The sequence below is a fragment of the Parambassis ranga genome, chromosome 17, assembly GCF_900634625.1.
Source record: "Parambassis ranga chromosome 17, fParRan2.1, whole genome shotgun sequence".
NCBI lineage: Eukaryota > Metazoa > Chordata > Actinopteri > Ambassidae > Parambassis > Parambassis ranga.
In genome coordinates this window covers 1,725,757-1,738,625 of record NC_041037.1, presented here as the reverse complement: position 1 = coordinate 1,738,625, position 12,869 = coordinate 1,725,757, and the positions used below count along the sequence as shown (strand labels likewise).

The window sequence follows — 12,869 nt, the reverse complement described above, 5'->3', positions numbered from 1 at the left end:
TATGACGCTGGTTGCATTTTAATAAACGTACAGGACAAAATGATTTTAATTCATTTGAGTGCAGCATCACTATACTACCAGTGTTTCAATTTAAAATGAAAGCACGTATCAATAATGCCTGTGCATTGACAACATTTACACTGACTGTGTTATAGGATGAAGCACTGAAGGTCTGATTAATCTCACATTCACAGTGGTAAAGCAAAACGACGCTGACCTCCAGATGGCTTAAAAAAAAAAAGACATTTAGTACCGATAAGAGACAATCTCTGGCCAGATGTGGCCTACTGACCCTCGACACAGTTGGTGGAAAAGAAACAGATGTTGCGGGTCTCCAGAGGATTGTCGTGTGTGCACTCCGGGGAGCGGGTCTGAGGCTCCGATTCTCCAGTCAGAGAGGAGTTGTCCACCTTCACAGTGAGAGAGAAAGAGGAAGAGGAGAGCAGTGTTAGAGAGCAAAGAGGAGACAGAGTGGAAATGAAAGAAGCAGCACTTATTATAGCAACAAGTTCTGGGATATAACACTCCTGTCAGGTCATTTCTGGTTCCTGGTCAAAGAGATTTGTCTTCATGTGATGTGTGAAAATGCTTGTGTACCACTAACCACCACTGTCCTATCAAACTGCACCAGGACCCACAGCAGGATCAACTGGAAAATGAGGGCTGGTAAAGCTAGAAATGTGACAATTTACAGAAAGTGTGTGCACAGAAAAAGAGAACTAAAGATTAAACTCGCATAACACAAAGTCCTTCCTTTGCACATCAGTTCGAGGAGAAAGTTTTTCATTCAACTCCAAACTGAAAGCAGACTCAAAAATGAATGGAAATGTGTGGTGGCTTGAAGGCAAACCAGCACAAAACTGTAGAAAGTATTTCTGGGATTATGCAGCCATGAGGCATTTTGGGATATGCTATACAAACAATGACTCTGTAGGGGGGAGAAAATGTGTCTTGTTGGCAGAAGGAAACTGACAAAGTTTTGACGAAAACTAAGAAAGTCATTACATAACAAAAAAAACCGCCAAAAACAAGTAGATGATTTAAACATGACATAACTGGGAGTGAGACTCCTCAACAGGACTGTGTGTGAGTGGCACTTCCACAAAAAACCTTGGAAAAACTCCTGAAGGGTACAACTCCCACTCTTAGTGCTGAAGGAAGCCCCGACATAATGAGACTGCACCCCAAAAATGAAACATTCATAAAAACTATTACTTTCTCACCTTGTAGCACAAACCACAGCCTCAAGTTTCAAACTATAGTGTTTAATTTCTTACCTCAAGTTGAGGACTGACAGCTAACAATGAGACTTTGGAGATTATTTAATTTTTCATCAGGGGAAATTTGCAATTAATCATTTGGTTTATGAACATCTCATTTGTTTACCCACTAATCTTCATATGCTAACATGCAAAAGGAAAGGAAGGAAGGAAGGAAGGAGAGAAGGAAAGAAGGAAAAGTAAAAGTCAGCTGTCTACTGTAATCCAACTGGCTCATCCAGGCTCCCCAGGGCTGGGCCCGGCATCCCTCCCCTTACCTTGCATCCGCTGGAGGAGATCACTCGAAGGTCAGCTGGGATGCGGTCTCCTCCTTTGATCTCTACCAGATCTCCCTGCACCACAAGCTCTGCATTGATATGCATCTTCTCCCCCTCCCGGATCACCAACGCTTGCTGGCATGGACAAAAAAGGGGAGAGAGGCATGAGAAGGGAGAGGGAGTGTGAGGAAGAGAGGGAGAGAGAGACAGACAGTTTGGGAACAGAGAGAGGATTTAGTCAGATGAGAAGAGGAGAGAGATATTTAAAAAAAAAAAAAAAAAAGAGGAGCCAGGGGGGTAGAGAGGTGTGTGAAAGGCAGAGATAGAGCGACAGGTAGGGAAAACAGGCACAAGAGGGGAGAACCTAAATAGATTAAAGAATTAGGCAATCGAAGTGCCAGAGGTGGAAAACACACAGGGAGTTTTTATGCAAACACACTCACAATCCAAAGTTGGCTCAAACATTTATTCTTCCTTTGTGCAAGCTTATTAGGTTTCCACTCAAGTGAGTGTGTAAGCCCTACTTGAGGGATGGCTTATTGATTCAGAAAGCTCTGAGACTAACACCACATGCATCAACTTACCTGTGGCACCATTTTCTTGAAGGAGTCCATGATTCGAGAGCTCTTGGCTTCTTGGAAGTAGGAGAAACAACCGGTGATGATCACCACAGCTGCCAGCACCACACCCAGGTAGAGCTGAAACAACAGGGGCAGACAGCGCCGTTATCGACTTAGCTGCTCCATGTAAGGCATGTTTAAAGTGTAGAAAATGGGGATTTAACAACTTCAACTGGCTTTGAAACGGTAAAACCTTAAACGCACAGTGCAAGGAAAGAGTTAAGAGCAGGAAACCTGGGGAAGCTTTCAGTCTTAGAGGGAGTCACAGAGCTAAATTCTCCTGTACTATTCTTGTCATCTTGGATGGTTCAGTCGATTTTAGTCCAAGTGAGCATCTGTCTCCCAAACCCAGAAAACTGAGAACTGAGAATCTGATCAGGAAGGCCACCAAGAGATGCTTTCTGAACTCAAGCCTGGGATTTATATATGCGAAACATTTATTCTGGTTATATTTATTTTATTTTTGGTGTCGACTTTCTGTCCTGCAGTGAAAAGGCTGTTACAGCCCTCTCTCTCTCTCTCTCTCTCTCTCTTTGCAAACAAGACAGCCAGGCACTTTGCATGAAAGCATCTGCCAGCTGGTGTTCTCGTGTGTCCCGGACTTGAGGAAAATAAAAATTCGGAATTTCTTTCATGGAGGATGCTGTTTCTATTTGACAGCAACAACAACGGAATGTTTTGCTCTTTTACATTTGAATGACTTTTGTACTGTAGCTGTGCAAAAACCTTCTGAGTCATGAAATACATCTATATCCCAACAAAAATGGCTTGTCAGTGTTTTATAGGCTTTGCTTGCAGCTCCAAGATGTGACTCCACCTGGTTTTTGCTCTTTTTTGCCGGTTCTCTCTCGGGAGACACTTGTTAGTATTTACCAGCTGTACAGAATTACAGGAGCAACATCTGTCCAAGCAGATGATTATTAAAAAAAAACGGAGAATAAATGCCTCATTTTCGTGACTGCAAATAAAATTGTGCAATAAATGACACGATTTCAGCAGCACCCTGAAGACGCCTGAGGATGCTCACGCGGTTCCCTCAAACCGACTATAATCTCAACAAATACATCACAATAATGAAATTAAGTTTTCAACTGTCAACAGCCATGTCTGCAGTACTGTTAGGGTGGATTTTCATCTTAAATAAGTGCTTGTAAATTTTTGCAAAGTGCCAAAGCTGCAGGCAGTCTGGGCTTTGAAGTAGCTCAGCAGAGCATCCAGCTGTACGTACTCAGCGCTGAATGCAGAGATTAAATCGTGAGGAGATTAGAGTTATCACGTGTGTGCGTGTCTCTCTACTGTATGTTACTGTATATTAAGCAGAGGCTTAAGCGCTGACTGAAGTTTGAAGCGTGCTGATGATTGCATAATGAGTCAGAGCGCTCGTGTGCGGTATGGGTGGCTCTGTTTGCTCAGTGGTTGGTCTGAGTATTTATCCATGCTAATGCCAGGACGGCTGCCAGCCGTGTCAGCGGTTTGTTTTTACGTCACGCTCTCTGAGGGGAGGAAGGGATTCTGTGACAGTGTGTGCTTGTGATTCTACACACTTTTGTGTTTAAAAATTATTTGTAAGTTTACTTAAACTTTCTTTTCCTTTCATGAATACTGTCGGTATGTGTGTGTCTGTTGTGCTGCCATCTTGGCCAGGAGTTTCAGAAAGTAGATTAAGGATTCAAGACACCATACCTGTCAAATAAAGGTCATAAAATATCTCTAAAATGAAAAGAAAAGTAAGAAAATTCACCAAATGTAAGTGCTGTAACATATTTGGTCCCTGGTTACTTGAGGACAACGCCTCACCCCAAGAAACCCAGCATCACAGGACTAATACCCCGTTCACACTGGGGGAAAAAATCTGGCTAAAGCGGGATTCGGGCCTATCCAGATGTGTTTTTTCTGAGTGTGAACACCTCGAATCCGGCAGTATCCAGTTTGATTTTAATCCGGCTAGATCCACCACTCGTGGGTGGATCTAGCCGGATTGGCTCAAATGTGGCTCAGGTGTGAACGCAAATGTGGCTAGTGAATCCGGCTAGCGACATGCTACTTCCGGTTCACGGGGCACGACACGGGAAAAAAAAAAGCACGACGCATGCGCACACGCGGTCCTACCGGACTCTGTATATTACGAGGCGCCACCTAGTGGTTTGGAGGACAGCAAACACGCTGGATGAAGCCGGATTGAGTGCGGACACAAGTGTGTGCTAGCCAGATTTGAAAATAGGTCTGAACGCATGTGCTGGCCCACTTGAAGAAGGTCACAGCACACCTGCTGGACCCTCTATCAACAGGTTTACCTGTCCATCTGTGGATGATGCAGTCAGTCAGCACTGGACTTGATTACATCCAGTAGATCACTGGGTGATCTACGCAGGATCTTGTTTGTGGACTTCAGCTCCATGTTCACAAACACAATCATCCCTGACCTCCTGTGCACCGAGCGGCCCCAGCTCAGTGCATCTCCTGCCAAATGCCAGTGGATTAACAGCTTCCTGACTGATAGGTCACATCTGCCTCAAGGACAGGGACGTGCCCTCTCCACTACTCCTCTCCCTGTACACAAATTACTGCACCTTGCTGGACCCAGAAGTGAAGCTCCTACAGTTTGCAGCTGTGGAGACCTTCAGATTCCTGGGAGCCATCATCTCTCAGGACCTGAAGTGGGAGGCAAACATCACCTCCATCCTCAAGAAGGCCCAGTCAGCTGAGAAGGCACCGGTCTGCCACAAGAACCGCTGATCCAGGTCTACACTGCACTTATTGAGTCCCTACTGTGCACATCCATCCCAGTGTGGTATGGAGCTGCCACCAAGCATGACCAGACCACACTTCAGTGGACTTTAAGAACAGCGGGGCGGATCATATGTCTCTCCAAGAATTGTACACCTCCAGAACCCAGAAGAGGCAGCATCATCAGGGACCCCCACTCACTCCGGACATGGACCGCTGGAACTGCTGCCCTCAGGCAGGAGATTTCGAACCACATTCAGACTAACCGGCCCCGCAACAGCTTCTTCTTTACTGAGTACATTTCATGCACTACTAATGTATTACCTGACCTGTAACTATCATTATAATACAGTACTTACAGCTCCTACCCAAACAGTATGTTCTTGTAAACCTTCATTGTACCTTTGTTAAAAGTCCAGTAACAGACTGTCAACAACTGCCAAAGCAAACTTGTTCTATGTGCTGCATACATGGCCAATAAAGCTGATTCTGATTCTGTTTAAAGAGATTCTGTGTGTCTTTGAAAACACTCTGCAGAACAAATTAAATATATTCTTTGGCAAAGTGTAGTAGTGTCTGCACTTTACTCTACATGACAATGCCTGTGAACGAAGATAAACATCAACCAGTCACAGCAGGAGCCCGTCTGGTCTGACTCAATAAAAAGACTGAGGAAGGAAGAGCTTTACAACAGAGAAGTGAACACCAAACAGAATTTTGTTGAACAATGACAATAATTTCAGTTTAAATTCCAACCTGATAGAAGCCTCGGAGCATCTCTAAATCCAAAACCCTGCTTTTGCCTTTTCTAGTTAAAATCACATGTCATACAGGGGCTGGGCTTGTTGCTTCCATAACTGAATAAATGGAGGAGATATTTGTTGATGGGAGATGTGTGCTATCGTTATAATGTTTTGAACCCAAACACAGAAAACAAACCAGCAGTAAAAGACTCCTGTACACCTTCTTGCTTTGTCGACCTCACCTGGCAGGTTGTTGCACAACCAACATGTCTCTAGTTGGCAGTGAGAATGTGTGAATACTGGCTGACTGTGTTTCTTATCATGTGTCTGTGCATGTAAAGACGCATGTTGACAGGTGTACAGTATAAGACACATAGAGAGGAAGTGTCTGATTCTGCCTGCCTGTCTCTGCTCTCCCCACGAGCGTGTGTGTCTGTGTGTGATTAATATGTGAGGAGAGTGCTTCTACATGTGCATGCATGTTTTACATGCAGTTTCTCACGTTGTCATTGACCGGCTCGTCCTCCATGGCCACCTGGATGCTGTAGGCCAGGAAGCAGAGGATGGCACCGATCCAGAGCAGGATGGAGAAGCCACCGAACAGCTGACGGCAGAACTTGACCCACTCCGGGGTGGTGGGGGGAGGAGTCAGGGCGTTCGGACCGTCCCTGGCCAGAATCTCCGTAGCTCTGGCATTGGTCTGGCCCTGGGGGGGTGGGGGGAGAGCAATTTTTTAGGAATGAATATCTTTCTGCCTGCGCAGGGAATCTTATTACAACACAACGGCCCAATTTTCAACATGGCTTAAAAAGCAATTTTACTGCTACAGTTGCAGAACATCAAGTATTCCTGCCTGGCCTATTTAACACCACACGTATAATAAACTGGGTGACTCTTCTCATCGAAGGTGCTCAGCTGTAAAACTGTTGGATTTAACTTTATTGAACATTTTCCCTGGTTTTATGCCTAGTAGTGTCCTAGTCTAATTTACAGAAAGAACTCCATGAAACAGACTACTGTCATTTCATCAGATTGGATAACCACACAAATTGACTTTCTCTCGAGCTTTAGCAGAGACTGGATGTTTTTACAGCTCCTCTCCAGCCTCTATTTTTCTATGCTAATAATATTAAAAGGATAAAATCTGCTTCACTTCACCTGTAATCCTGCAATGTCAAATTTAAGGCAAGCAGCAAATGTGGTTACAAGCAAAAAGACTTTCATGATGTGTGTGTATCTGCCAGTGTATGTGGGTGGAAGAGTCTTTTTTGCATCAAAGTCAGCATGTCTGTGTGTGTTTGTGAGTAAGGGATTAAAGATGAAGAAGACCCAAGGTGAACCGAGGAAGCTGCAGTGGGTCTAAGTTGACCAAAGTAATGCTCGGTCTCGGCTTGGATGTCTCGTTCCAGCACAGGCGAGTACAGATTACATCTCTATACGGGATATTAAAGCAACTCTTTGTTGTGTGTTTGGGTGCGAGTGTACATGCGTAATGTGAAAATACCCGTTCAAAGTCCAATCCATAGCGCTTTCCCAATTCATCCAGACTTATTTTGTGGTCATCCTGTGGAGATAAACATGTTATTTTGTCATTTCAAAGAGAAATACGAACCCAGTTCTAAAACAGTTGGGAAGGTGTGTAAAATGTTGCATCACCTCTTATTTTAGGAACACACTGTTACTGTTACTGAGAAAGTGAAATATTATCCCGTCCTTACAGGACGTCAGTGTAATAAGTGGCAAAGCTTTCCCTGAAAAGGACGTCATCTGGATGGCAGCATGTTGTTCTAAAACCTGTATACAGCAGTAATATGTCTATAGATGCTCTCATTCATCCAGGTCATAGTCATGTCCAAGAGTTTAAATCGAGGCAACTGGACGCAAGAAGTTTCACCACTGCCTCGGGTGGCTTCTTCAGTTCTGCTGCTGTTCTGGTGAGGACCTCTGTGGGTGGGTAACAGCCAGAAACTGTGCCGGGGCCCCGTGAAGGACTGGTTAACGGCCCATTGTTAGGGTTTGAATGGGGGTGAAACCAACAAGAGGGGTCTGAGTCTCAGTAGAGTCCACCCACAGAGGTCCTGAGCACATAAAAACACAGAGTCCACCCACAGAGGTCCTTGAGTCCAGTTAGCTCGATATAAACTCTTTGACATTCAGCAGTAATGGCACCTTTCACAGACTTACAGGTATCCTTGCCTGATCAGTCTCCTCACAGATACTACCTATTGAACTCTGTGACAATAACAAGCCGGATGGTCCCAGTCCTCTTCTATTCCAGGGGACGCAGTGTCCATGTTATCAATAATAACTCCACATTTTGATCGGTCAGACCAGCTTTACACTCCGGCTCAGGTACAGAGAAGTTGGCGGTGTCTCTGGATCTTATTAAACTCTTATATTAAAAGCTTTTTTTTTGTATAGTAGAGTTTGAACTTCAGCAATGAAATGTGTTCAGTGGCAATTGTACTCAGAAATGTTCCTGAGGTCACACACTTCAACAGAGTGGCGTCTGTTTTTTAATGCAGCGCCGTCTGAGGGCCTGAAGATCACAGCCATTCAGTATTGGCTTTCAGCCTCGTGTCCCTGGTGTTCAAAAGATTTCTAAGATTCGCTTAACTTTTGAATTATATACGATACACCATGTTGTGAAACTTCATCTTAAACTGTTGAACTGTTTGCCCAGTCACGCACTGGTGAACAGTGGTGAACCCCCTCTGTCTGTCTGTCATGTTACAGACCTGTGACAATAGTTAAGAGATATTATTTGTATTTCCCCTCTTTAAATGTCTGAAGTGTGTTGCTGTTATCAATTTCAAGATATTGAACTTCTCAGCTGCAGACCCTGCTCTGCTGCCTTGGTACTGTTTTTAATTAAATATGTGATTTTCACTGCATTTTGGTTTTATTTACATTTTTTTCCCAAGTGCCCCAGATATTCTGAATTAGGAATTCTACAGCAGTATATTTAATGTAAGCTCTATGGCAGTAATAAGTGACCAGGGTAAAAGTCAAGTAGATCATGAAAGCTCTGAAGTATCAGCCTGAAAGTACTTTATACACAGATCCATCGGATTTATACAGAGTATGAGTCATTCTTTGGGACAGATCAAAGAGGAGAAAAGAGAGTAATGTCCACTGCCACTGCAATTCATAGCGCTGAACTAGAGATGAGTTTTCCTCAGTAGTGAAAAATTGATCCAATAAAAACTGTTGTCTTGCTGCTGCAAACTGGAGAGAAGCGCCCTGAGATGATGTATACTGTATGTTGTGTTTTTTGGGGGGAACATTTTTGACTTTTTCTGTGCATAACTGGGCCGAATGTCGAGATTTCCACTGTAGGTAAGAAGGAGTTTGGCGCTATAGCAACAAGAATTTAAGCCATCAGCTGTCAGGACGGCGTCTTCATTCAATTCAGCAATAACAAGGAGAAACCCATCAGTTTCCTCACGAACAGCAGCCCCAGATGTCAGCAAGTAATTTGGCCACAATCAGCAACATGCCCCGGTCAAGCAGTTAGGTTTTATTTACATGCCCCTCTACCCCCTCTGTATTGATCAGCCATTGTCTGGTGATAGTTTAAAAGGATTTCTCGGAGGGGAAACTGTCCTGTATCACTAAGTGAAGGACTACAAGAGGCAGATGAAAGAAAACTGAAACACTTAATCACAAAACTTCTCTTAAGTGTTGACAGAATCAAAGGGATTCCTCTCCCTTTAATCAGTCACAGCCCAACTTGATAAAGTGACGAGAGCTACTTTATCAGTTAAAGTGCGAGCAGCGAAACTTAGCCCAGTTTTCATGGACATCGCTTGGCTGAGCTCTGACAGCACCTCAAAGAACTACAGCTCTGCACAAGCCAAAAAAACTGTGCGCTACACTGCTGGTGGCCCACAAATTATTCAGTGTCTCTCCGAGTACAAAGAAGAGCAGCCAGAGGGTGGCTGAACAGATAGGAGGAGACAGGCTGGCTTAGAAATGGTCGAAAAACTGACTACACTAAACGGGTTAGATTGCCATTTTGTTTACGGGCCACTGTTTTCATTTATAGCCTTGTTAAATAACACGGTGTCTTCGGCGTGAGGCTGTTTGGGATCATCTGGGAGTAGCAGCAATGGAATCAATCACTGTGTAGAATGATTGTGGGATGGGAGCAGTGACAGCTTGTTTTTCTTACCAAGGCCACCTCCTTCTTCAGCTCATCCAAATCCCTGTCCTTCTTCCTCCTCTTCCCTCCATTTTCTGCACCGTACTGAGACAGAAGGGGGGAAAAAGAGAGAGAGAGAGAGATTACTACACATCAGGCGAGCACCCTAAACCTACAATAAGTGGGGAAAGTCACATGTTTGATAGTGGCATTGTGTTTAGTAATTTAAATTCATAGCTGCATATTACAAGTATCAGTGTGAGCACAATGGACTTTGTGTATGCTGGTTCATTTCAATCTCCTGGCACTGTTGGCAAGCCACTGAATATGGAGGAGGAAATATTTTTTTCTCATAGCGCGAGTTCCTCATTTGTGAGCGAGAGTGAGTGAGTGAGTGTGAGAGTGTGTGTGTGTGTCATGGACAGTTGGAAAAACAGTGTATCATGGAAATCATCTGTCGCTGTCACTCTACTCTTAGCAGCACGTGTGCATGTCAGCGAAGTTGGAGGGGGAGTGGGGGGTGGGGCGGCCCGGCGAGGGCAGCGAGGATACACCGAGAGAATGAGAGGAGAGCGTGAGCAAGTGACACAGTGAAAAAGTAATCAAAAAGAACCAAAGAGGGAGCACAGAGCCGGTGGAGTGCTCTGAAATGTGTCTGGCATAGCAATTCCCCCCACTGTGTGTGAGGAAGATTACCAGCCTGTCCTCCCATAAAGCTAAATGGAATGGCCCTGATGGAGAGAATCTGAACTAAATTACATAATTTCCCAAATAAACAGCAGGATGGTAACAAAAGTCATTGAGGAGGATAGCAGTCATCTTGAGATGTCTGCATCCTGACACACAGATATCACACCCTGAGGAAAAAAAACACTGTAGTTCTACATGCATACCTACACCAAATGCTCCTACTATACATGCAGTTACAGTAAGAACCCTGAAGTTATGTAATGTCCGTGTGTTCAGGTCAAAAAAAAAAAGGTTTCAGGCTAATAAAGCTCGCATTTTTAAAATAAACGATGTCTGAGTGTTTTCTTTTCATAATAAAGTAAAGTAAACTCACCCCTCTCCCCATGCTGGACGTCCAGACGTCGGCAAGTTATAATGTGAAGGACAGCACTCAGGGGCCACGCCACAGCTGAGACCTCCCGCCCCCACGTGTGGAAGACACTGGTGGCTTTTTTTGGGCCTGGCACCCCCGCAACAAACACCCTATTCCCTTCCTCCCTCCTGTGAGGGTAACCTGAGCCACACCACCGCCCCCACCACCTCCTTCTCCTTTCCCACCACCATCCACTCCTACCCCAGGGTTTCTGTACCTGCATCTGTTTAATCTGTCCTCCACCCCCTAACATAATACACACACACACACAGCCCCCTGAAGAACACAAGCCCATCAATCACTCCTGTCAACACTACAAATTAAACCTTGCTCTCTATATTGGATACAGTACATAAACAAACATGATAATGAGGAGCTTATCCTGAAGATTTATAATGTTGTTTGGACTCTGTCTACTGTCTCCTCGTGCCTATTCTTTACACAAATACTGATAAACTGTTGCATAACTGCTGAAACCTTTTTTCTGTCTCCTGACTTCAAAGTGTCTCTCAGCCAACACAACACTGAGATTAGCGTGAAGTTTGTCATATTGGGAACATAAGGCAGGTCATAACCACTGCTCCCACACAACAGATGCAGCAAATGATCCCGTGTCAAATAAGTACCAAATGTCTCCTCACATGTTGCCAATTACTTTCACACTTGGGCTTCTAATTCTATAGTACTTTGCCTGTAGTATGCTCCTCTCTGTTTTTATATGTAGAAGCTTGTTTATATTATACATTTAACATATGACTTTAGTAAGATTTAGATTTTGGGGTAAGACAGAAGTGATCAAACATGTAAATTATTTGGGGAAATTCATGAGAGGAGTTCTTTGAATTCTCTAAAGGGCAACTTAAGAAAGAGAAAACACAGCTGATCAAAGGAAAAAGATAATTTGATGTCTGTATCTTTGCTGCATTTACATAACAAACAATGTGACAGCATTCTAATACAATAAACCTTAATGTTGTTGAGTTGTTGTGATGACTGTGTGTGTGTGTGTGTGTGTGACTGGTTTACAGAGACACAAATAGACAAAATGCTACTGACAGCTACAGCTGGAAGTTGACCGGTGTTGTAGTTTCCAATTTTTCATGAACGCGCCGTTCAGCTACGAAGGTAGCTAAGCTATAGCTAGCTTAAGCTAATGAAAGCAATGTGTTAAAATTCATCACTAAAACAGTTTGCAGATTTTACTTCACTGTACTTGTGTCACTGTTAAAACACATATTAAAAGATTTAATTAGTTATATTGCAAAATAATTACCTTTCTCCTCCGGAGAATCTTAGACACCGAATGGTTGGACAGTTAGCCTCTCACGTCTGTTCAGATTCATTGGAGAAAGTTAGCATAGCCTAGCATAATATTATACAGTTAGGGAAGGAGTCAAAACTGTTTCTTAGAATAGAATATATAAATCTGATAGTACTTCTAAAGCGTGTTATACACTGAATAGTGTGAAAAACGAACAGGCGCTATGGCTAATTAACGTAGCGTAGTCACCGGTGCTTCCGGTAGCCTATTCTATCTAGGTTAAGCTAAGCTAACGACCTCCTTAGCTCCGTATTTGCACATTTTTAATTTTTATTTATTTATTGACTTATTTTTTTAATCTGAACGAGCACCCTGGTCGTATTTAAAAGGGTCTTTACGGACCTACAATGTTCACAGAGGAGCGCCTAAATTAAGATAATCACAAATACTTTCAATACTTTCACTAGCATGTAGCTAACAGCAAACATTTAATAAGCAGAGAAACAACAATACAACATGGTGTTTATCTGTGATTAACTGTGAGTATACTTCATTGGAATTATTAATAATAATATACAACATATATACATATGGAAATTGTCTATATGAATGTTGGATGGAAATTGTATGAATGAGGATTACTGAATATTTGTTCAGTTTAGTCATTTTATATTTGTCAAACAAATGCTCACTAGACTTTATGTTATTTGACACCATCCCATAAGGAAGTCACAC

General features: G+C 43.3%; 1 protein-coding gene across 1 annotated transcript in view; it reads right to left on the bottom strand.

Moving 5' to 3' along the window:
* Positions 1 to 10,846, bottom strand: part of atp1a2a (ATPase Na+/K+ transporting subunit alpha 2a) — a 37,229-nt gene extending 26,383 nt beyond the window's left edge. Inside the window, exons 1-7 of the mRNA XM_028426991.1 lie at positions 10,835 to 10,846; positions 9,802 to 9,876; positions 7,132 to 7,191; positions 6,130 to 6,333; positions 2,122 to 2,235; positions 1,538 to 1,672; positions 293 to 410 (exon numbers count right to left, since the gene is read on the bottom strand). Coding sequence (XP_028282792.1) covers positions 293 to 410; positions 1,538 to 1,672; positions 2,122 to 2,235; positions 6,130 to 6,333; positions 7,132 to 7,191; positions 9,802 to 9,876; positions 10,835 to 10,846 — 718 coding nt within the window. The remainder of the gene's footprint in view (positions 1 to 292; positions 411 to 1,537; positions 1,673 to 2,121; positions 2,236 to 6,129; positions 6,334 to 7,131; positions 7,192 to 9,801; positions 9,877 to 10,834) is intronic.
* Between the last annotated feature and the right edge of the window lie 2,023 nt (positions 10,847 to 12,869).